The sequence below is a fragment of the Tachypleus tridentatus genome, chromosome 3 (genome assembly GCF_004210375.1).
Source record: "Tachypleus tridentatus isolate NWPU-2018 chromosome 3, ASM421037v1, whole genome shotgun sequence".
Taxonomy (NCBI): domain Eukaryota; kingdom Metazoa; phylum Arthropoda; class Merostomata; order Xiphosura; family Limulidae; genus Tachypleus; species Tachypleus tridentatus.
In genome coordinates, this window is record NC_134827.1 from 10,166,515 (window position 1) to 10,193,068 (window position 26,554).

The 26,554-nt window shown below is 33.0% G+C and overlaps 1 protein-coding gene across 2 annotated transcripts in view; it reads left to right on the forward strand.

Moving 5' to 3' along the window:
• The window catches only part of LOC143246330 (lysosomal alpha-mannosidase-like), a 76,411-nt gene that overhangs the window by 13,759 nt on the left and 36,098 nt on the right, over positions 1 to 26,554 (forward strand). For both annotated transcript variants that reach the window (XM_076492870.1, XM_076492869.1), the window contains exons 4-11: positions 128 to 321; positions 1,596 to 1,701; positions 3,928 to 4,025; positions 5,313 to 5,384; positions 5,944 to 6,060; positions 6,594 to 6,797; positions 12,893 to 12,959; positions 18,672 to 18,711. In XM_076492870.1, the coding sequence (XP_076348985.1) occupies positions 128 to 321; positions 1,596 to 1,701; positions 3,928 to 4,025; positions 5,313 to 5,384; positions 5,944 to 6,060; positions 6,594 to 6,797; positions 12,893 to 12,959; positions 18,672 to 18,711 (898 nt within the window). The remainder of the gene's footprint in view (positions 1 to 127; positions 322 to 1,595; positions 1,702 to 3,927; positions 4,026 to 5,312; positions 5,385 to 5,943; positions 6,061 to 6,593; positions 6,798 to 12,892; positions 12,960 to 18,671; positions 18,712 to 26,554) is intronic.

Consider the following 26,554-nt stretch of genomic DNA (forward strand, 5'->3'; position numbering starts at 1 on the left):
TGGAGCACGTCATATGAGTTTTCTACGTTAATATTACTTCAAGGCATAGTAAAATGTAATGTTCAAATATTATTCCATGTCTTAATTAACTAAATGTATTATTATTATTATTATTCTCTTTTGGTAGGTCAGTTAGAGTTTATCAGCGGAGGCTGGTCTATGAATGACGAAGCAACGTGCCACTACAATGACATCATCGACCAAATGACGTGGGGGTTCCGTCGTCTTTCAGACACATTCGGTTCCTGTGGGATTCCTCGAATCGGATGGCAGATTGATCCGTTCGGTCATTCTCGGGAACAGGCTTCATTATTTGCACAGGTACAAATTGTTTAAATACTCTCTGAAAGAAGACATGATTAAAACATTACTGATGACGACTGAATACGTTTATCAAACAAGTTTACAGTTTATGAACCCTGAATGATACCTATTGATATCAAGAAAGTTCAAGGTTATTAAACATTTTCGTATGCTATTCATGCATTTTATTATCCTATGTTACTACCCTCATCTGCCTAAAATCTGAGAAAACGGAAAAGATTAAAGGAAGTGCTTTTCTTTTCCTAATTTATTGGACAATTATGTTAAGTTTTGAGATAGGTCGTTTCTTTAGTTCGACTTTAAAGAGTTTTTATACTACTTAAAGGATAACGCCTATATTTGATACTTTACTGAATCATAGAACAGATTTAGCGGAACTTAGAACCTAATCAAGTTGACAAAGACACCTGAAAAGGCAGCTATAATATTGAGCATTATTCTCTTATTAAAGAGATGTATTACATGTGCTAAAAAGTCGTACGTTCTGAGAAGAAAAAAGATATACTAAATAAATTTTATTGCGAGCCTTCCACCCCTAAACACTAGGCTATTTCAGGCTTTTTTAATGTATATTTAAAATTATTATTTTGATTTTTAGTTACTAGTTGTTTGAGTTTGTTTTATTGTTCTTTCTATAAATTATTTTAAATTGCAATTTTATAAAAATTAACAAGATATTTACTTAACTATTTTGAGGGCAGAGAGTAACAAACTTTCTTAATGATGCTATTCAAAAATGTAGTTGTGATATAAAGTAACTGAAACTACATTACCTATTGATGATTCGTTTTAAAATTATTTGATAATTTCACAAAATTAGATTTTTTATTTCGACATACAATTAGTTAGCATGCAGGCCCGGCACGGCCAAGCGTGTTAAGGCGTTAGACTGGTAACCCGAGGGTCGCGGTTTCGAATCCCGGTCGCACTAAAGTTGCTTGCCCTCCCAGCCGTGGGGGCATTATAATGTGACGATAAATCCCACTATTCGTTGGTAAAAGAGTAGCCCAACAGTTGGCGGTGGGTGGTGATGACTAGCTGCCCTCCCTCTAGTCTTACACTGCTAAATTAGGGACGGCTAGCGCAGACAGCCCTCGAGTAGCTTTGCGCGAAATTAAAAAAACAAATAAACAAAACAAGTTAGCATGCATACCATTCTTGTCCAGGAATTATACAGATTTAGGAAAGTAAAATTATAAATGAAATGGTAAATGTTTGTTTGGAGCTTAACACGATGAAATATAAAAATAAAATTGTTTAAAATGTTTTAGATGTATTTCGACGGGTTGTTTTTGGGTCGTATTGACTACCAGGACAAGGAAAAAAGAGAAAAGACGAAAACGATGGAGATGGTGTGGAAAGCAAGTGACAATCTAGGTATGAAACTAAATATGTATCTACGTTTTCTGGCTTAGGGTTGCCTAGTACTGAAAATTGATTTCCTAACAATTTTTCATATATACTTTTGATGTGTTTTACAGTTGCGGACGTTACATAATTTATCTCGGACGAGTTTCCGATTTATTATGTTACATATATTACGATTTCAAATAGCTGGTGATGTTTATTTTAATTTATAAATTAATGGAATGTTGATATGAATTAAATTTATTATATTTGCCAACAAGATTGATGTACACAATTTTCTCTTTTCAGACAAATGTATTTTAATGTACAACCAGCAAAATATTTTTTAATAACGGTTATTACGAACAATTATTGCAAATAATTAATTATATACAAACGTTTTACAAACTTACAAACAATACTAAATATTCTATCTGGTCTAAAACTGAATATTTTATCGACGGTTCACGATGAACGAATAAATTCTATATTGATATCTGTATAATTCACTTAACAGATAAGTTATCTCCCGCTGCTCACTTGTAAGTTTTTCACAGATGAAGATACGTAATGTACTCGTAAAAATATTAGCGTCCAAAATTAATTTACTGATGTTAAACGGTTTGTAATGTTCGAAATCTATAAATGTTTCTGGTAAAGTTTCTATCTATACGTTTCAGATGAATATATGTTACTTACATTTATAGCTTCCAAGGCTTGTATGGAGGCTCATTTGGAATATGAACTCTGAATCTCTCGCATTACACATTAAAAATATGTTATATGAATTTCTAAATAAATATTAAATTGAAACAAACATAGATATTAAAATAAATATATAACAGTAAATCCGTTAAACGGATTCAGAGTTTAATGAAAAGAGAATCCCTACAAGAGGGCACGAAGGAACACTGGAGCAAACGAACTTTTACAGGGAGGGTCTGGGGTTATACTGGCTTCATTAACCTTTGCTTTTCTCTGTTCGGCATATGTTTGCATACGGCTGAAGGAATTAGATTACTAAATGAATACAAACCAAAGATGGGCATGATGAGTCTCCGAGTGTATAAATAAATATTTGCACATAATAATTTGTTTATTGTCACAAAAGAAAGGGAGGTGCAAGTCCTCTGGATCTGCCACTGTACAATAATTCATAACAATCTAGAAAGAAAAATAGACAAGGTATTGTCATTGCATGTATAAAAGAAGGAAAATTGTTAATAAATGTTTTAAAATGATTGGCGCGGCACGACCTAGTGATTAGGGAGTTCGTAGTCTAAGGGGCGCGGGTTCGAATTCTCGTCACACCATACATGTTGCCCTTTCAGCCGTGGGGCATTATAATGTGACGGTTAACTTCATTATTCGTTAGTAAACAAGAAGTTTAAGAGTGGAAGTGGAGTGGTGGTGACTGGCTACCTTCCCTCTTGTTATGCACTGCTAAATCAGGGATCGCTAGTGCACGTAGGCTTCGTGTAGCTTTGCTTGAAATTCAAAACAAACAATACAATGACTGATTGAACTGATTATTTTGAAAAGTATGGTACATGTTTCGTTTCCTCTTTTTACATCGTCCTGTCATATAAATTTGTTGTTGTAATTTTCAATTATAAACATGCTAAACATTTATTGAAAATAAATTTCAGAATTTTACATCGTCCTGTCATATAAATTTGTTGTTGTAATTTTCAATTATAAACATGCTAAACATTTATTGAAAATAAATTTCCAGAATTCAGCAGTTGTCTACAATGCATAGACAATAAGTTTCCTACACCGATTTTTTCTCTTTCTCACACTTAATTGACCCGGTAAAATAACCAGAATCACACTATAACTAACTAGGTGGATTAAGGCTCTCAATTATTATTTTATTTTCGTTGTTTGTTTTTTTATATCAGCTGTAATCCGAAGATCGCGAGTTGGAATCCTCGTCACACCAAACATGCTCGCCCTTTCAGTCTTGGGGGCATTATAATGTCACGATCAATCCCACTATTCGTTGGTAAAAAGAGTACCCTAAGAGTTAGCGTTGGGTATTGATGACTAACTTCCTTCCCTCTAGTCTTACACTACTAAATTAGAGACGGTTAGCGCAGATAGCCCTCGTATAGCTCTGCGTGAAAATAAAAACAAACAAACAAACACACTTTTTTGTATGAAGTTGATTATTAAAAGTTTAATTATTATATTCAGTTAGTTTTCTTATGATATCATTTTCAACTTTTCTTCCTTTCACTCTGCTCAACCCAGGGCCAGTAGCAGATTTGTTCACTGGAATTTTACCTAATACCTATTATCCACCTTCAGGTTTCTGTTATGACATTTTGTGTGACAATATTCCAATAATGGTAAGTAAGGAGAATTTGAAACGTGTTGAAATAAATATAAAGTTGATCTTTAAAATGCCATAATGCAACGCACGTAGTTTAGTTATTTATTGATGGTTTAGTCTTCAGCTTTAAAAAATATTTTATTCTTAGTTGCTTAACTTAAAAAAAGTTAAAGTTACAATCGCAGTTTCCATTCCAGCAATTGTTCAAGTAAGTGTTTCAAGTTAAATTGCTTTGTGTAGATTTTAACTCAGGATACATAAGTCAGATTAAAGGTTAAACTGGGTGCACTGTTATTCATAACGGTTTGAATTTGTATTTTTTTTCAAATTTAATATATAAAATCTTTTAATAAAATGATAGAAACCAATTTAAAGACGGTTGATTACAGAAACGCAACATCCATTTAATGACTCATTAAATTAAGTTAGTTTTTTTTGCTATGAGGGGACCATTCAATTAAAAAATAAGGTATAAAATATCTAAAATTTACATAAATACACCAGATTAAGTTACTTGTTGTTGTTTTTGAATTAAGCACAAAGCCACACAATGGGCTATCTGTGCTCTGCCAACTACAGGTATCGAAACCCGGTTTTAGTGTTGTAAGTCTGCAGACATACTGCTGAGCCACTGGGGGGTGATTAAGTTAGTATTGAGTGCCTTTAAGGTAGAGTTTTTGTCAGAAGAAAATAACACTCTTGAATGTGACGTTTTTCACGTAATTATTGAAACAAAGTTAGAATATTTTTCAGTAAATTATTATGCCTTAGGGTGTCCTTTGTGTATACGTTAAATGAAACCAAAGTTTACTGCGTTGGCAGTGCAAACGTTAAAAAAACATCTTTTAAAACCAGGTGTAATAGTTGAAGAAACTAATTATTAATCTTTCGTAAATCACATACAGTGTGCTTGTTCGACATTTTTCTTTAAAAGGGTTAGGAAGATATTGTAAAATAAATGAACTAAACGTGAGAACTAAGATTTAGAAAGCTACAACTTTAACACAAGCACAGTTTAGGGGAATATGAAACCCTGTGGGGGTTTGTGCTTGAATAAACAATTCTACACATGTATACAATGTATAACAATAAGCAGCCAGTAAGAGCAGGTACAAATATAAGTTTTAGGAAGTTGCTCTCTACGTTCGTAGGTTTTTTATGTAGTGAGATGAATAGATAGATTTTCAAAAGGTGGTGCAGATAACAATGTTTACGACACTTGGTATGTGTAAAGTAATTTTATAAATAATTTAAAACTCATATGTTATGGATCTGAAATACGATATATCTTTTAAACTTGCAGGATGATACACGTCTGCATGATTACAATGTCGAGGAAAGAGTAGACAAGTTCATAAAGATTGCTAAGGATCAGGTAAGACTTTATTTCTTCATAAATGGATACATATGTGGCACGCAATAAATTTTTAGCGTTTGAAAGATAATCACCTGTGTTCTCTAGATAATAAACCCAGTCCTCTTAAAAGTATTATAAAATTGGTCTAACAATGACAATAGTTATCTGTGTTTCATGTTACAATGCAATAACAGACAGATTTGCAGTGACAGTGAAACAAGAGCAGTGTACATTGACAAACATACATTAAATCCTAACAGCAAGATTTGATTTTGTTTGCTTTAAAACAAAGGCACATTGAGATATCTTCTATGTCCACCGCAGAAAATTAAACACTGGATTTTATTCTTATATGTCTGTAAATTTATCGATGTCCTTACCTTGGAGACTAACCCAAGAGACACACGTTATCATCATTTTTTTAATGGTCTGTAGTGACCTCGTCCGGACATATTTCAGAATAGGAATGTGGTGTCTATAGAAATTAAATGTTGGAAATGTTATTGTAACAATTTAAGTTAGATAAGTCCTTTAACTTTAACTTCCTTATAAATTATTGGAATAACTAATATTTCAGGCCGGTCTGTACCAAACCAATCATCTCATTATGACCATGGGTGGAGATTTCCAATACCAGAGTGCTCATTCGTGGTACAAAAACCTGGACAAACTAGTTGCTCACGTTAATTCAAGGGTGAGACTTTTTTGTTTTCTTCCATTATCTATTTTTCTGGTGTTACAGGTAAAAACATTTACCACAAATCATATAATATTGACAATGGTAGATGAATTTAATTAACAGAATGCAGATGTGTGGTGTAAAAACTTTGACAAGATAATCAGATCTGTGAACCGAAAGGTAAGACTCATGAGGTGTTTCCAAAATTGAATAAGTTTTTTCAATTAGTATTTCTAAAATTATCTATTGCTCATTCAATATTAAGTATACTATGCTCGTTTAAGTTTCTAAAATGAATGGGGAAGAAGGAAGAGCATTTAATCTTTCCTTTTTGAAATACTCTATTTTATTGTAAGGGAAGTAAAAAAAGTATCTTAACTGAGTTTTACTTTTCACACGGAACTAATTTAAATATCTCTCTGATACGTTTTACTGAAAAAAAAGTTTTCTTAGATCTTTTTTCTGTCTCACAGAATGTTATATCACATAAGTGATAGAAGTGTAATAAAAACACATATATCAATTTATTGTAAATTCTGTTTTTTAAGCAAAAGAATGGAAGTAATGTGAATCTGTTTTATTCAACGCCATCTTGCTACCTCCACGCCCTCAACCAAGCCAATAAGACTTGGCCTACCAAATCTGATGACTTCTTTCCTTATGCAAGTGATCCACACGCTTATTGGACAGGATACTTTACCAGCCGTCCAACCATTAAAGGTTTCATCAAACAGAGCAATAACTTTTTGCAAGTAAGATTATTATTTTGAAAAAAAAGTTACATTTCTAACTATCAATAACGTTGAAAATAATGTTACCTAACAGTATACATAAGTATAACATGTAAAAGCAGAGTTTCGTGCAACACAAAGCATATAGCAACATTTACATGCTAAGGTATTATGTTATCTTTCTTTAGATGTGAAGATAAATATAACTAGTGCATTTATGTAATGTGTATATCATTTGAAGTGCCAAATAATGTTTTATTTATCATTTTCTGTTATGATTTTAAATCAACCCATTTTAAAATATGGTTTATCTTGAAAACACCGTAGGAGGTGTAAGGGGTCCATTCATGTTTATGTTGTGTTGGAAAAAAAATCTCGAAATTTAAAAGAGATAATTTTGAACCAATATAATAATAACTAGTAATGTTAAAGCTGGTCCACAGAGGGCCGCACAATCACTTTTAAACATATTGAAGAGTGAAAGCTTTAATATGCTTTTAATTCTTGTCATTTTGCCTTATATTTTCTGTTTTCGATGAAGAAAAAGTAGAATCGAAAAAACAAACAAAAACAGCATAGTCTGTTATTATTAGTTTATTTTTGTTAGAATAAAGTAAGATTTTATTTCATATTTCATGAGCAAAGAGAGATTTGTTCTCCCACAATAGGCTTCCTATATCTAGGCTGTTTTAAAAATAGCGCTAAGAGAATTTTTAACATTTAATATATCTGTTTAAACTAGGAAAAGAAAAATGATAAAAAGAAAACTTTTATGTGAAAATATATATATGAATATACGTATTTGGAGTTTCTTATAAAGTATAACTACTATGTCGAGAGATAATTATTTTTTTATGTTTAACATCATAAATATCATGGAGTCGTATGTAACAATTAATATAATAAGGCAGTTTTAACTGCCAGTGAAACGTTGTCTGTGATTTCTGGTTTTATATACCCTGATGAATTATTAGTTGAAAATATCAGCACACTTGGAAATTTGATACCAGTGATGTGCAGCCATTGTAATATATGGATGTTCGAGAAATGTTCTGTGGTAGGAAGTTTTTCATATAATTGTTTCAAGCATTTTACATTTAACGATTTGACCGGAATTCCAAGTCATTCAGTCAAATAGCCAGTCTTATGACCACTGGTCGCGTTATTCTTGCTATAAGATGCCGGCCCACAGCAAGCAAAAAACACCAGTCAAGTAACAAAAATAACAGACTTTAACATATTTAGTAACAAAATATTAGTGAGTTCACGTTAGAAGTTAAGTGAACCTAAACAAAAATAATGATAAGACATTAAACAAAATTACGGCATTTGACAGAGATGCTGCTACACCATTATACTATTTACTTTGAATATTTATCAAATGTAAACTCCAGCAATGGGTTAACAAATAAATTCAAGTTGTAGCATTTGACAGAGATGCTGCTACACCATTATACTATTTACTTTGAATATTTATCAAATGTAAACTCCAGCAATGGGTTAACAAATAAATTCAAGTTGTAGGATAACTGAAGTGCTCATACAAGGAAAAAATTAAAGTCTCCAAATCACCAGAACCAAGGGGGAAAATAAACATTGGACATTCTAAACAAACACACGAGTCCAAGAAAGAAATGTTGGTTTTTGCTATTAAATACAAAGCTACACAAATAACTAGCCCACGTGGAATATTGAAACGAGGTTTCCAATAGTACACGTCTGTGCCACTAGGGACAGGAGAGAAAAGAACAGGAAAAAAAAAATTATTGGTGAAACAGTGAGGTATGAAATAAACAATATTTTTATAAAATTATGGAGAATAATTGTTATCTTTCAGACTGGCAATTTTAGTTACTAAAAATGTTAACGGTGTGATAAACTTTATTATTTACACTGTAATGAAGAAAAAGAAATATACGAGTACGTTTTAAAATAGAAGCCAGTATGAAATTTCTGAACAATTTAAGTGACCATATATTAATACGGTATTTTCATTCTCGGCTGGCGTTTACATAACACGTGGACCCAACAGCTCAGTTATACACCCTTAATGTTCAGGCAGAGTCGTTCTTTATCCAGGACTGTTGAGTAGTGGGAGGGCAACAACAAGATGCTGATACGGCTGCCCACTAGTGGCACAGAGGAGTGTCTGCAACGTAAAACGCCGGGTTTCGATACCCGAGGTGGGGAGATAACAGATAACCCACTGTGTAGCTTTGTGCTTAATTTCAAACTAAACAATACGGCTACCATTGAACGAAGAGTGTGATTAACTGTCGCTTGTATAATATGTCCACAAAGCAACAAAGACAGCAATAATCCTGATCCTTGGACCAATATAACTATTTGTTCAAGTTAATGAATTTATCTTTCTTGGTTCTAACATTACGTTGACGATATTAAAACAAACATTACACACCTTTTAATTTCTGCCTGATTACGCCTAGAATGGATGAATACTGGTACTTTACAGTCTCATCAAATTTTAATTATTTTGTAAAACTTGTGACAAAGACTAGATAATAGCGCAAGAAACTTGTAGGCGTAACAAGGAATCTGAAAAATGTGATTTGACAAATATATTAAGAAAACAGGCTAACAACTTAAGTTATCATGTGTTGAAGACCTAATTCACATTCAAGTGCAAACGTTTGTAGAAATGACTGTGGGTGAGAAATTACGCATTCTTCGAGAAAAGGTGTATAGTTATACTTATGACATCGAAGTAAGGTTCGTTGTTGTTCCATGGACTACAGGATCTAAAATCACACAGAACGTTATATGACTTTCGAAAATAAGTATTGTTATGACAGAGACATACCGGAGCATTAGTAGATAGAAAGTAGATAGATACATATGAAGACTTATGAACAGATAAGTAGGTCATCACATGGTATGCCGTATAATCTGTTAAAACATATAATATGTTATTATTCGGGTATTATAGTAAATATTCTCTAATTAAGATGTGCTAATTCGTCGACATACGTAATACTGTGCCATCCTGTTAACGTTTTAAACATGTTATATGTGACCTATGCTATTTCTATGAAGTAAAGCGTAAGAAACATTTGTTTGTTTGTTTGTTTTGAATTTTGCGCAAAGCTACACGAGGGCTATCTGCGCTAGCCGTCCCTAATTTAGCAGTGTAAGAGTAGAGGGAAGGCAGCTAGTCGTCATCACCCACCGCCAACACGTGGGCTACTATTTTAACAACGAATAGTGGGATTGACCATCACTTTATAATGCTCCCACGGCTGAAAGGACGAGCATGTTTGGTGTGACGGGAATTCGAACCCGGGACCCTCAGATTACGAGTCGAGTGCCTTTACCACCTGGCCGTACCGAGCCATAGAAAGTTTGATTGATAAATCACCTATCAAATACTATCAGCCTCTTATATCTATGGGATAAACTTAGAGACAGTATAACCACGCTATTCTGAGTAAAAGAAATGTTTTTTTGATCTCCCGGCTAGACATATTCAACAAAACCGTGTAAAACTAAAACTACAGCTGAAACCATATAGCCCATAAAACCACCTTTACATTTTTACACATGCAAAACCGATAAAGATACTGTAACCGTGCTACTTCGGTAAGTGGGTGTTTTTATTTCTTTCTTTTTTTTTTTACTCTCTGTTTAGCATATTCAACAACACCACTATATCAAAAACAACAGAGTGGCCCGACATGGCCAGATGGTTAAGACACTCGATTCGTAATCCGATGGTCGCGGATTCGAATTCCCGTCACTCCAAACATTACCGCCCTTTCAGTAATGTGATGGTCAATCCCACTATTCGTTGATAAAAGAGTAGCCTAAGTGTTGGGGGTGGGTGGTGATGACTAGCTGCCTTCCCTCTTGTCTTACACTGCTAAATTAGGGACGGCTAGCGCAGATAGCCCTCGTGTAGCTTTGCGCAAAATTCAAAAGCAAATAAACAAGTAACAGAGCCCTCAAATACACTTTCACGTTTCTGGTACATACAAAATTAATATGCTAAGGTCATCGTAAAGCAGACTCCCAATCATATAGGACCATTTATGAACTTATTTACTTAGTGAATTATTAAATTATATCACATAATTAGTAAGACCACCCATAGCTACACTTAGACAAGAAAGTCAGAATTACCATCAATTACTTCTATCTGTTGTTATTTTTTCTAATCGCCTTGGAATGACTCAGGAAATAAAGATGTCTTGAGTCAATTTTAAAACTTTCTTAGCGTAAGAAACAAGTGACACAAAATTGTGCTCTTAGAAACTGATTTGGCATACATTTTTTTGCTCCATATAAAGCACAGTAAAGTAAAAAAATTAACATGGTACTATGCCTACATTTACCTAGACAGATACTACCTCTGTAGGTGAAAAGTGGCATTAACAAATATCAGAGATTTGATTGATGTAAATTGCATATATTGATGTACAGTTAATTATAGTCTTTTATGGTGTTTGTTGAATAATATATATTTTATCCTTATAAAACAGTTACGAAATTCCTTTTTTTTTGCAACTTTTGTAAATTTGTGTAAATACCTATGAATTGTTTTAATAAAGCTTAAAATGCGATTATGTTTATAGGTTCTTTCTTCGTCATACCAGGCGTAGTAATTTTTGCATTGTGTCGTTATTGTATCTATGTAGAAAAAATTGTGTACTGCACAAGAAGTTTTACCACACTGCACCACAATTTTTTACTTGTAAAGTCTTTAGTTTTTAAGAACTTTAATATACACATCTATGTGTTATTCTGTTACACTTGGGTTATTGCTATATAAAATGTTCTTACTCCTTTTAGAAAAGGTTGTGTCATGTAGTTTAGAATGCTCTCCGATCGCAAAACGGTAGGTTTTACGGAGGTCTTAGATCGCTACAGCTCGGGGTTCGATAGACACAGCAGATAACTCAATGGGCTATGCTCTAAAGCAAACAATATAGAATCCTCACGTTCTTTTCTCAAACATTAATGTAATTCAGTAAAACATACCCACCAGTTTGACGCTTAGAAATGCGTAAACAATACTATATATGAAGATGTATTACTTTTACTCCGAGTATACATTTCTGTTCTTTGGATAGACATAAATCATTATAGCCTGTACACCAACAGTAACTTTCTTATATATCTAGTACTATGTGTTGTTAACATAAGAGCAAGAATACATATGTTCCTGAATTTTACTTTCGGTCAGAATGCCTTTTATATTAAAATATCTGTTATATTACATTGTACTTGTTATTTATGACTTTGATTCGATTCCTCATTGATGTATTTCATGTATAGTTGGTATAATTTCCTTCAGTAAAATATTCATAATATTCACCATACAAAGTCTTGAACTAAAGAGTAAAGATCCAGTAAAAATACGCTTATATTTATAATCTATTACATTTTGGGTGGTTTATGATTTGGCTGGTTTATTTAAAACGCAACGCTACACAATAGGTTGTCCGCGTTCTGTCCACAGGGGGGAATCGTACCCTGGAGTTTAACGTTGTAAGTTTATAAACGAAACGGTGACCTACCGGAAGACTAACGTTGGTGTAGAAAGCACAGTAAATCAAGCACTGATTATGACAAAACCCATGCTCGAATATATTTTCAAGATGAAGCATATTTGCACAGTACAGACGTGCGCACTTCTAATTTACAGACTATATAGACCGATTATAACAGCCAGAATATTGTGTAAAAAAAAAAGCTTTAAGTTATGTTATTAATCAAAACTAGAGGAAATAGCAGAGGAAATAAATATTGAAATATAATCTTAGTTTACTTTTGAGGAAATGTGTTACTTGTAATTTCCTTAGCTGACGGTTGATGAACAGCAATTTAGGTCATGTGATCCCTTTTTGTTTACAATATTATATATCACCAATAGCCTTACCTACACCTTTGAATATATTTTACTGGTATTTGTAGGGTTATTTTAAAATATCTACATGGTTTAATCTGTATTTTGTATCAAAACTGAGATCAGTTTCAAGCTTTGATCATAAATATCTAGTATTATGTGTTGTTAACATGAAAGCAAGAATACATAACCTGTGAGCTGTAAACTGAAAATTAACTCTACTTACACTAATATTTACTTATTCTGACTGTAGGTTTGTAAACAACTTGATACACTTGCGAGGTTAGGACCAATGGAAGCAGGAGATGTCACAGCATTACGTAAGTATTTTACTTTATGTTATAAAGAAGCTTGATTTTCAATTCTGAAAGTTTTAACATGGCAGTTACGTATTTCCAGAGTGTAGAGATAGGAGTGTAGGATATTATGGAATACTCATACACTGATACAAACTCAAAGGTCAGCATTATTTTTAACATGGTCATTACCTATTTCAGTGTGAATAATGGTTGTAGTTATTTTTAAGTATACCCGTACATTGTTACAAGGTCAAACTTCACCGGGTTTTTTTTTTTTAACATGGCTGTTACCTACAGTATTGTGCAAAAGAATTATAACAAAGCCAAAAATTAAAGTTTAGGCTACTTTCAAAGAACAGCGGAAGGTAAATCATAGATAAAACATCAAAATAATTTTACTAATCTCATATTTACTACGACAGAAACTCAATGGAAGTATTTGAGTTTAGTAAACAGTTAACGTTTTGTGAGTCGCTATTCTTGATGACGAGAAACCCACTTGAAATAACAGTGTACCTCAGAACGGCTAGTATGGGTATTAACACTTTTATTGATAAGGATAGGACAACGTTTAGACCTTCCGTGACATCTTCAAGTTAAGAAAGAGAGAAGTTGAATATGTTAATTTGGTTAAATTACTAAACACAAATCCAACAAAAATACATGAAAACAAGTTAACAAAATTCTACTACAAATGAATACACAACCTCAGAAAACATTATTCTACGAAAGACCGACTCATGCACACCATACCCCAAAATTCACAAACCTCATTGTCCAATACGACCCATAATGTCGACCTATGAATATTTAACTACAACGTCGGTTAAATACATAGTATGGGCATTTTTTTAAATCATCCATCTCCTTTCTCAAAGACTCTTTTAACTTTAAATATATTCTAAATCAAATAAATCACGAAACCTTAATGGCCAGTTTTGATGTAATCTTATTCTTCACAGTAGTCCTAACAACTGAAGCCTGCAAGATAGTTTTAGAACTTTACACCGAAGACTCAAACCTATTGATACACATTTCCAGCAACCAATTAGCAGCCCTTATAGAATCACTACCACCAAAACTAACTTTATGTTTAATAACCAAAACTTCCTACAAATAAATAGCATAAATATCGGGAATCCCGTGTTACCAGTTCTAGCCAACATTTTTATGACACAGATTGAATCTCAAGCGATCAATTCAGCCTTAAACCCACCACTATACTGGTGCAGGTATGTTGATGATACAGTTGCTGGATCCACATCTACAGAACACATATTTAGTTTTTCATTCACGTTAACTCGATACACCCTTACATTACGTTCACCTGTGAAAAGGAAAAAACTAACCAAATAGCACTTCTTAATCTTAAAATCACTAGAAGTAATACACAGTTTAAAACAGAAGTCCACACAAAAATCACCCACATTAGATTATACCTTTCCTAGGACTCAGCACATGGAAGAAAACAAAATCTCAACATATTAAAAAAAACAAATAAACACAGCCAGAAAACTATGTTCACACGATAATATTAACAATGAAATCAACAAAATAAAACAACACTTCATCAACATCAACAAATTTCCCCCAAAAAAACCGTGAAAAATTATACACACACACCTATACCAACAACAAACAAACAACAATAAATCACAAGATACAACTAACTACAAAACCTTATACTACTGCATAACATATGTTCCCGACATTAGAGAAAAATAACCAACTTTTGGAAAAAAACTTATAACAAAACCAAACATTCAAGTAAACACTAAATTTATTCAAAACCTGATACAAGACCAAAGTTCATACAATGTAAAAACTGCACTGTTTTCCTATTTTCACATTTACCTGTCTTGGTTTCACGATGTAGGACGTATTTGACAGTGTTTGGGGACAGTTTCAAGCCTGCAGCAGTTCACTGGAGAGTCCAACCAGCATCACGTAAAACTTTTATACTAACTCTATGCTCTACCAACAATTCTTTACGTTTTCCGGGTTGTGACATGACAAAAAACGTGATAAATAATGTTAAACGCAGTTTTTATCGAGGTATATTTGTGGAGGGCCATTAAATTGATTTAATCTAACATATACCAGTACCATATGTAGGCTCCTTACTAACTTTTAATCTATATAGTTAAGATACTGCATGGGGTACCATGACAGTTATTCAAGACCCTAAATTTGGTCAGTATGTTCATTCAAGCAGAACCTTTATGACATGTCCTTGATACAAGTATATGGGAATTCTAATAAATGTCAAGTATTCTCAACTTAACTCATCCATTTGTCCCTAGGGATCAGTAAATTATTACCATGGTGTTGAAATTTACATTCTGTAATGGTATGGAAGAATTAACCTCATAAAATGGAAAGAATGACAATATATACTCTTGTTCTTACACTTTTACACAAAATTTAACTGATTTAAATTTGAAAATCTGGTATGAAATATATAATGTACTTCAAGGATAGAAAGCATTTAAAAGTGGTTTTAAAGATGCAATATGTAATAAAAGTTACAAACGACAATTGTAGTTTATTATAACAGTATAGGTATTTTCGAAATTTGCAGTGAACGTATAAGTTTCCTGTTTGATAAAAAGGTCTTGAACTGTATATATTCTGTTTCTCGCTGTTCATTACGTGTTTTTATCGTTAAATGATTTTTAATGCGTTTATATTTACTTATTCCTTTAGTTCCTCAAAATTCAAACTCGGGTAAAAACTAATGTTAATTTTAGCGCATAGTGTTCAAAATAAATAGTGTGAACTGAATAAAGGCATGAACATCATAACGATAGAACAAATTCCAAATCATGGAAGCTTCAATACTCGGGGCGTAAATAAATGTAGTCAAAGTTAATTCAACCATTGAAGGTTTTTAGATAAAACTAAGGTAATCGGTTTTAGCTAAATAAATATCGAAATAATATATTTTAACCTTTCACTGGGGCAAGTATACTAGTATGAGATATGGTAGAGTGGACGTTTGTGATACCACCAGTAGTACATGATATGTCCACGAAGTTACAGCTCTAGAAACTGGGTTTCAATACCCATTGTGGGCGGAGCATAGATAGCCTCTTGTGTAGCTTTGTTCTTAATTACAAACAAACAGACTTTTGAGGTATCGTTTTATAGGTTTTTTGATTAAATAACATTAAATAAATTATATGAATTGTATTATATGAATGCCATTTAAGCAGGTTTTCCATGATTTCACGATAGCAATATTTGTTTAGTGATGTCATATTCATTCATGGTTTAGTAACACACAAAAATCGCTTAAGTGGCATTATTATGCTTGCTGCTCTCAGTTACGTAATTTATTCATCTTGAATATATACATGTAACACACACTTTACAGATATTCAATGTTCAAAACTTACTTGGAATAAGTTTCCAACATTCGCTACTTTCATTTCTCTGAAATGATAGGAAGAGAAATCTCTTGTACAAGTGAAGAGTGTAGCTGATCCTGTTTATCCTTTGTTTTGTTTTTCTTTCACGTTCATCTTAGTTAAACTGCGATATAAATTTGAGAAAGTAATTCCGTGAATATCAGAAAAGCCTCAGGATTTACCGCAGAACATCTATAAAAACCAGTTATCCTACTGATAATGCGCGATAGTCACGTGATTTATCATGTGATCTACATAACGTATAATATGACCACTAGAAAACGTAGGATTTCCCAGAGATGCATTATATGTGTAACCATAGTAACTACATCTCTGCTGGGACATGGGGAAAGAGAGTTAATATATGCCATATATTATACCACTAATAACACTGAGGAGGTTGATCAGAATAGTTTTGTCACAAGCCATCAGCTTACCGTCACGCCTAGTTATGTCGAAGAATAGAAAGACATGTTCCGTGTAGGGATATTATCTAACTTTAACTCAGTAAGACACTTTTTTCTTTTCTTTTCTGAATACTTATTTTAATTTCCCTTTTTAAAAAACGCCTATCTAAGATAATATGATATGGATGCGACGCATGCGTCCCGTGCTCTTTCACTAAGAAAATCTTAGTGTTGTGCAAATGTGATTGTAGTTCCAACTTTAATTGAACCAAACAGACAGTTTCTGTTCAAAATTAAAGGTTTTTAACCTGTTCTTGGCGACAGTTTAAACCTGATTATTTTAATTTTTAATTAACATCCTCAGAGCCTCGACATTGCCAGGCGGTGAGTGTGTTGGACTCGTAATCTGAAAATTTCTGGTTCAAATCCCCGTCACATCAAATATGCTTGTCATTTAAACTGTTGGAGACATTATAATGTGAAGATCAATCCCACTATTTGTTGGTAAAAGATTAGCCTAGGAGTTGGCGGTGTGTGGTGATGACTACCTGCCTTTCACCTAGTCTTACATTGCTAAATTAGGGACCGCTAGCGTAGATAGCCCTCAGCCCTCGTGTAGCTTTGCGCGAAATTCAAAAACAAACAGACATCCTCAAATTTTTAAACTGTGCTGGTTGGAAAGCAACAAATACCCGTTGACCTTAGTAAAAAAAAATACCCAAATCACTATATGGTTTCAGTTGAGTTGCAGCTAAAGTAAACGTTTACTGTAGTTGTTAGTTTTGTAAAAAATGTGTGCTTCTGCAGAAAAATTATATTTTTATTTCGTAAAATAATGTTAAATAGAAGGTTTAAATTACGCTCATAGAATTTGTTTATTTGTTTTGTTTAATTCCTAAAACTGTATGAGAAAACGATGCAAACGTTTGTCCATAGGTTTGTGTATCTATACATTTTTCCATTTTCATTTTCCATGGTAGTTATTATGGTTTGAAATTTTCCAACCTGTGGGGTCTAAAAACAAGGGGTGATCAGTTAATTAAATTTATCTTCGTCTTATGTTGGACTTGCAACGCTAAAAACTTGGCTTCGATGCCCGTGGTGGGCAGAGCACAGATAGCCCATTGTGTAGCTTTGTGCTTAATTCAAAACAACAACAACAACTCATGTATTTAATAATTATAATCATATTTAAACTTCTTAATACACAGTTCCATTGGTACATTTTGAGTAATACATCAACTATTTTATACTGTATTAAATTATATAACATATATAATGCTAGTATACACATCCAGTGAGCCTTGAAATTTGTTATATACAATTATTGAAATGAAAAATTAAAAATATCCAGTTGAAACAAGGATGCCTTAATTTCTAGAAAAGTAACACAGATTTTTACACGTACATTGTGCAAGTAAATAGGTGTAGTCGGTATTAACTGTTTCTAAAGAATAAACAGTCTATAACAGATGTTATTTGACGTATTTTTAAATTAAGTTAATGCTTTTATACATTTCAGATGCCTAAATTTAGTGCATACCACGTTTTCTTTTCTTAGACATGCGCATTAATAATACGATTTGATTATGTACTTGTCTTGTGGATTATGTACTTTTCTTAGCTTCTCAGATAAGTTTATTTTTTCTTGATAGGAATTATTAATTATAATCCTTTTTCAGTAATTATCAATTCGTACATCAAAACAAGTTTCCATGTGCTTGTGAAAATTCTTGATTTCATACTGTGTTTCAAAATTCTTATTTTAATTTTTGTAGATTTTTATAAATATCAAGCTTTTCAGGTTCTTTTGGTTTATAATTTATAACGCTCTGTGCGTTATCGCTCTTCCAACCATGAAAATCTACTTTTAAAGTGTTCGTAATAATAAGTGTGGTGTATCTTTCTTCCTATAGGAGAGGCTCAAGGAATAGCTCAACATCACGACGCTGTGACGTAAGTACTGCATTACCTCGAATATTCTCAGGACATTATTTTTATAAGAGGTATTAAAATTCATGTTTGCCTTACCAGACAATGCATAAATGACTGATATTAGCCATAAAATCTATCCCATTTTAATACATCCTTAAAATTAGAAATCCTGTTGTGGTACAGAACTTTTTGAAATAATATTATACTTTTTTCCCAAACAACAATCATGAAGTACTCACGGGAATTCTCAGTATATTCGCCATGCAAGAAAAACAAACAAACTAATATGAGCACTATCCCACCCGGAAAAGTAAAAGTAAACTACACAACTTAAAAAAAATAGTATTTCAGGTAATCGTTATGCTTACATGTTTAATAAAGTTTAAATTAAAATATTAATAGCACAATTTAACATTACCATCAAGACACACGGTAGTGATAGTTTAGCGATTTTTCACCCTTTGTATCTCAAACTGTTAAATATTTCAAGAGAAAATGTTCTGATGAATTTTTACACCAAATTTCAAGGCACTCCACTAAAAAATACCTAAGATACAACGTCTCCAATTATGATTGAGTTTCTTTTTTTTTTTTACCTTCTTCACACCAAAGTACGGAAAATTTATTTGATAGAGTAACATACGGATTTTTTATCAACTTTAATACACTGATAGATCTTTATAACTTACAGTTAGAAGTCTGATCTATATAAATATATGACACATGTGAAAAGTTATTCAAGAAAAACTGCTCAATTTTGACCAGAATGTCACTTAAGATATAAATGTGAAATTTTTACTAGAACTTTACCTTAGGGTAAAGGTGGATCTTATTTAGTTTTTGTCATTCGCATTAAATACTGCTAATTTACAGAAGTATGTCTGCAAAATTCTCTGATAGAAACCAGGTTTCAATACTTTGAAGGGCAGAGCACAGATAGCCCTTTGTGAATCTTTGTGCTTAATAAGAAACAACAACATCAAGAAAGAGCAGCAAAACCATAAGGTGAAAGCTCGTGTAGATACTTAAGTACTGGTTAGACAAAAAACTAGATTATCAGTTTCTTACTCAAGTTTTCAAAAGAATCACACAGGTGGATGGTTATTATTCATTATTAATTGCCGACGTTTCAGCACAAGCTCATTAAATTTTATGAAATTATCCTAATTAAAGAGCGTTTAGCCTCACGTGATATTAGCTTAAGCAATTTGCATAAATAATAATGATTGATGCAGCTACATCGAGTTCCTGCACGTGATGACAAGAAACTGTTAATCTAAATTCCATGGCGTTAGTATAAAGTAAGCTACAAACACTATTTTAAAGAAGAAAAACTATCATTATATATTTTAAAGAATTTAGGTGGTTCTGTAAAGTATAGATCTGTTCCGAATAATAGAGCTACAATACTAAAGGTGATACTCGATACTGTTCTGTGCTACTAATGCGGGCCACTTTCTTACTTGTATATTTCATTGGTTTATATTAATAACAAGCAATAATATCTAACAAAAAATGTATGAAAAAGTGCAGGAAAGAAAGGATTGAGAGTACGAATTGGTAGCTACACTTACATCACTGATAAAAATTTTACAGCAAGTAGTCATTTATCAGTTAGCCATCCGTGATTTTATCTTACCAGATATTATGCCCAAAGTTGAACAAAATATGCGGCCTTAAGACGTTAAAAATTGAGTATTGATACCCGTGGTGGATAGAACAGAGACTACTTATTCTCTATCGTTCTATTTAATAACAACTGAACTAAACTTGATTTTCTTAAGTAATTAGTCGTAGTAGATAAATTGAGAACACTATAGTTATATTTCTAAATCGTTATTATTATAGTAAGTTTGTTATCGAAGTTCCTGATAATTTAGTTGTTGTTGTGTTTTTTTCAAAAAGAATAAATTACGTGAATTATTGAAAGAGAAATTCAACGTTTGTAACTGTAAGGTTTATTACTGAAAGTTCTACAGTTCTAACTTTCTATGCTTTAACGTGTTTCCTTACCCAGAGTAAACAAATTCAAATAACTCATTACAGATGGCAGTAAAGTATATTAAAAAGTGTAGCAAACATAAAGGATGGGTGGATCAGAAACACTTTCTCAGGTTTAGTTATCTAATTCCTGAAGTCGAACGGAGTATCATCCATACATACATTCACCTTAGGCGTGTCATAAAAACATGTAGTCGAATTAACTGACTTTAGTTTGGTGCTGGCTGCTAATGGAGGGTCAATCTTTGCATTAAGATCTTAATTAGGCTAATGACCTCTTTAATGGGGTATTATATTAATAACTGCAAATATTTTAGTCCCACATCTATGTGAAGCTGGATGACACGCAAAGGAAGTGACTGTTGACTTTTAACAAAATGGAGAGTAATGAAACAGCTGCATGTTTCACACACAAAAAAAAAGTCGCTAATTAGTGTAATTAGTTATGTTGTATGCAATTTATAGAAGAGCCAATAGTTAGAGTCGCTTTGGTAATAGCATTTATAACTGTAAGAAAGATAAACAGAAAATATTGATGTCTTTTGCTTTAATAGTTATCTGAGTCGAACTAATAGACGATTAGTGTGGTTTGTGTTGTGTAACTAATAACCAGTTTCCTGTATTAATTTAAAGTAGCTTGGAAAACGAAAACTAGTTTTATTTGATATTATAATGAAATATGGATAATTTTAAAATTGTTTTTCTTACATTGTCGTATAATATATTTTTTTAGTTTACAATGAGTACATAAAATTCAGTGGATTTGCTCTTTTCATATCGGTATCGAGGTTTCAGACTCCAAGATTTTCTTCATTATAAAGTAGGCCCGGCATGGCCAAGCGCGTAAGGCGCGCGACTCGTAATCCGAGGGTCGCGGGTTCGCTCCCGCGTCACGCTAAACATGCTCGCCCTCCCAGCCGTGGGGGCGTTATAATGTGACGGTCAATCCCACTTTTCGTTGGTAAAAGAGTAGCCCAAGAGTTGGCGGTGGGTGGTGATGACTAGCTGCCTTCCCTCTAGTCTTACACTGCTAAATTAGGGACGGCTAGCACAGAGAGCCCTCGAGTAGCTTTGTGCAAAAATTCAAAAAACCAAAAAAAAACCATTATAAAGTAATTAAAATATATGTTTGTCATTCATAGGTATTTTGTATCTAATTTTCGTTTAATAAACAGGACGAATACTACATTAGTAGTAATAAGTCCAAGTAATGAAGCAATGAAACCTCTTAGAGTTAAACCATGTAACTGTTTTGTAACGTATTTAGCCTTCTCTGATGTAACTTTAAAATTAAACCTTCACACTTAACTCTAAAAGATTTATTCATGGTAACCACAAATTCCGTTAACATGGTTACTCACACAGATAAACAGTTTTGATAATGTAACCTGTGGACACATTTGAAATCGTTGTACCTGGTCCTAGTACTACAAATAAACCAACAGTTTAGAGTATGTTGTTCTAATTCATGTTAATTTTAACTACACTCGTAAATTTGCCTTTCTTAAAAAGTTATTTATAATAAATATATGTTTTAATTATGTATAAGATAACAAAATCCTTGCATCTTTTTTGTAAAAAATAACCAGAATCACACTATAACTAACTAGATTACCTGTATTTGGATCGATACCTGTCTCGATAAAATTATTATTTTTTATTTTCGTTGTTTGTTTTTTTATATCAGCTGTATTATTATGTACCAACAACAACAAGCGTGGGAAGCTCGTATACCACATTCGATTGTATTACTCATCTATTCTTAGCGGGTTAGAATCCCCGTCACATCAAACATGCTCGCTTTTTCAGCCATTGGGGCGTTATATGTGACGGTCAACCCCACTATTCGTTGGTAAAATAGTAGTTCAAGAGTTGACAGTGAGTGGTGATGACTAGCTGCCTTCCCTCTCGTCTTACACTACTAAATTAGAGACGGCTAGCGCAGATAGCCCTCGAGTAGCTTTGCGCGAAATTCAAAACAAACCAAACCATTCTCAGCGAAAATGTTTACATATTTTGCAATAAATAAGATCATTAATATTTAGGTGGAATACAAATACACTGAGAAATACGTGTTATATTAAATAACTACTTGTATAATTTGTATAATTTGACAGATTCTGGAAGCATCGTGAATGATTTATTTGGACATCAAACAATTTTATTAGACACTTGCAGGAAGAGGTGTAATTCAGCATTTCACCTACCACAATAAAACCTTATAAAAATATATAATGACAAATTATTTTAAATAGCGTCTGTAACCGTTGATACGTATTATAATTTTTTTTGGCCGCGTTTCCAATTTATTATGATACTTACGTTACATATTTCTGTTTTAAGTAAGCGAAAATTTGAATTTAGAAGTTGACCGATTGTTAATATATATCAAATTTATTATATTTGCCAGCAATATTTATAAAACAATTTTCTTTTTAACACAAATATATTTTAATAATCAAACATGAGACAATACAATTTGAATAATAATTATTACAAATTATTGTTTATAAACAAGAGTTTTTACAGACTTATAAACAATACTGAGTCTTATATCTGGTCTGGAATAGAATCTTTTTAACGACGTTCACGGAGAGCAAATTAATTATTTGTTGATACACCTGTGTACCGCTTTTGACGGCTAGCTAGTTTGGAGCACCTGCAAGTTTTCACCAATGACAATATCTAATGTTTTTGTAGTAATACTAACGTCTGAAGTTAAACGATTTATAAAGTTCGAAATACATAAACTTTCCTCGTCAAATTCTGTAGGTTTCCGATTAAGGGGCGTTATTCACAGCTATAGCTTCCGAGGCTTATAGCACACTGACTGTAGCTGACTGATAATATTATTCTATTACTGTCTTTATCAACAATATTTATTTTACGAAAACGCGAACATTGTTGATTCTTACTCTCAAGAATCTTCTACAAATTTCGAGAACAGGAGGGACTTTTGCAATACACATTTAAGAAAAATATAAGTCACATGCATAAAAAATACTGAAACAAGCGTAGGTATTAAAATAAGCATATAATGATAAATCTGTTACACATCATATCGGTTTATATTAAACCTGGTTGATTCTTTTCGTACTCTAATAATTTCCCCAAGGCAACATGGCAGGGTGTCGACAAAGTTATTAATGTAATCCACCACAATTTTGTCCTAATTTGTCACTAGAAGGCACTGCAACTCATCTACATTGGGTTGTTTAGGAACATGGTTACCAATTTCCCAGTTTAATTCTGCTTAACAGTTTTCAATGGGACCACAATTTGTAGACTTGTCTGGTCATGAAAACTTTGTAATGTCTTCTTGATCGAGATAATCATGTACAATATGCACAATGTGGACATTGACATTGTCTTCCTGGAACATAAAGGTTTTTGCCAAACGATTTCCTAGCATATGACAGAAATATTGTTTCCATGTGATGCCTGTAGGAAGCACCATTTAAATTTTCTGATGGATATGAAGAGCAGTTTTCCACCATGATGAATAGTAGCCCAAACATGTACTGCACCACTTCTTGTATCTTCCTCATCTGTTCTCCAGGTAAACGATGAATACTAATTCTACTATCAGTTTTAACAAGCAAGGAACAGCAGTCATCTGAAAAGATGGCTTGTCGCTAGATTTCTAACAACAAATTGGCGTGCTGTCTTGTTCAAGAAATACGGTGAGGGCAGTGAATTCTGGTTAATGTTGGTTCCATATAACTCTTTTTTGCAAAGTAATTTTGTTTGATCAGTTTCTTCCTGTATACCCTGACATTAATATCTTCATGCCATTTCTGTCGTAATGTGTTGTAATACTTCTTTTGACCTTGCTCGAAACAAGGACCTCTCGGGCAGCAGTTTTTCAGAGTCTACCAGTTGATTTTCCTGGAACAACATTTTCTGTAGTCTGTTGACTTGTCAAAATTCTGGATACAGTACTCTAAGGGTTCCCTACTATTCTGACAATGTCCATTTGCTTTAATAATTTCTGGACTGTCAAACAACCTTACGTCCTAGAACTTCTGGCACGTTACGAGGAATGATTCTGCACCAATTATAGAGAAATTGTCTGAACAAAGTTGGTCTGTTTTGGAAAAGATTATACCACAATCACGCCCTTTTATTACAAAACAGATGTGTTTGTATATGTTTTGACCAATAGCTGCTCAAAACAAATTATAATACTAGAATGACAACACGTACATGTTTGTCTGATAATACGCTACTTTTCTGTTACTACTGGGGGATTTATTCAGTATCTACTCCATGCATGTAGACAATAAAATCAGAATAGAATCGTATGCAAATGTAGAACAGAATGTGGTGGATAAAAATTAACTTTATACACAAGGTTATTTAAACATAAATTTTGTCACACAGATAGTGTACAGAGAAAAAAAATCACAGACGGGTGATTAGGTTTAATCTGCCCAACAAAGTACCAAACCATATTCTTTATTTTTGGTAACGCAACCTCACATTTGACGCATTGTTCAAAACGCATGAGTCTGAATGTACTAATGTATATGAGATACTTTGAATAATCTTATGGTAATTAGTGATGATTTTTGAATTGATTACTACATAAAACAAAAAAACAGTTGTAAGAACATTTATCATCTTTATAAAATTTGTAGATAATTACGTATTTTTTATTATAACAATAAAATATTGTTTTCATTAATAATATGGTTTCACTAAATGCTAATAGTCTTCCTGCAGATTAATATTCTTGTTTTATTGCCAAGTTTCTATTAATATAAGAGCCCGATTCTGACCTTAGCACTTAGAATGCTTGCATGGAGATTGGGAGATCCATTGTTTACGCCCCCTTGTTGCGCGAATAGTTTCTGCACTTTTAAATTATACAAGTGACTTTCATATCCTAGGCCCAGCATGCCCAAGCGTGTTAAGGCGTGCGACTCGTAATCTGATGGGGGTTCGCATCCCCGTCGCGATAAACATGCTCGCCCTCCCAGCCGTGGGGGCGTATAATGTGACGGTCAATTCCACTCTTCGTTGGTAAAAGATTAGCCCAAGAGTTGGCGGTGGGTGGTGATGACTAGCTGCCTTCCATCTAGTCTTACACTGCTAAATTAGGGACGGCTAGCACAGATAGCCCTCGAGTAGCTTTGTGCGAAATTAAAAAACAAACAAACAGAATTTCATCTTCCACTATATGATATACTTGTAACATTTGTGAGTTTAACTAGCCGTCAACAATTAAGGGGAAGCAGTTCTGCCCCATCTCACATTTCTAACTGAACAAACAAAGAGACAAAAAAGTGCAGTCGAGACAGCCAAATAAATGTCAGTAAATTCCTTTGTTAGCCAATCAAACCCAATATAATTAAATAACTGAATTCGTGGCGTATTTCAAAATATAGCTATTGGTAAAAACAACTTCTAATTTATAGAGAAGGATGTTTTGGTAACACCGAGTTCCAACGTTTTTATATCATGTAGTTTACAACAAAATTATAACCTAATATTGTTGTTAGTCAGTGCACTGAAAGTATAAAATGAAATGTGTAATAACAAAACTAGAAAAAATATTTGTTCATTTCGTAATTTAAAGTCTGTATTGAATAAAGGGTTCGTTATTTTAATAAAATCTTTTGTGATATAACAGAATATCAGATACGATTTAAGTTTAAAATCCAATCGATATTTTTACTTCCACGATAAATTTTGTGTACTTGGCTTTAGACTAGATAACCCCGCACTATGTATTTGCTCTAGGCTTATTACATCAACATTCACTAAATTTATAAGGTTTCACGGCCCCCTTGTACCCCGTCACTAAAATTGAAATGGGCAGACAGTAATTGAGCTAGTATATCTGGATAAATGCATTTTG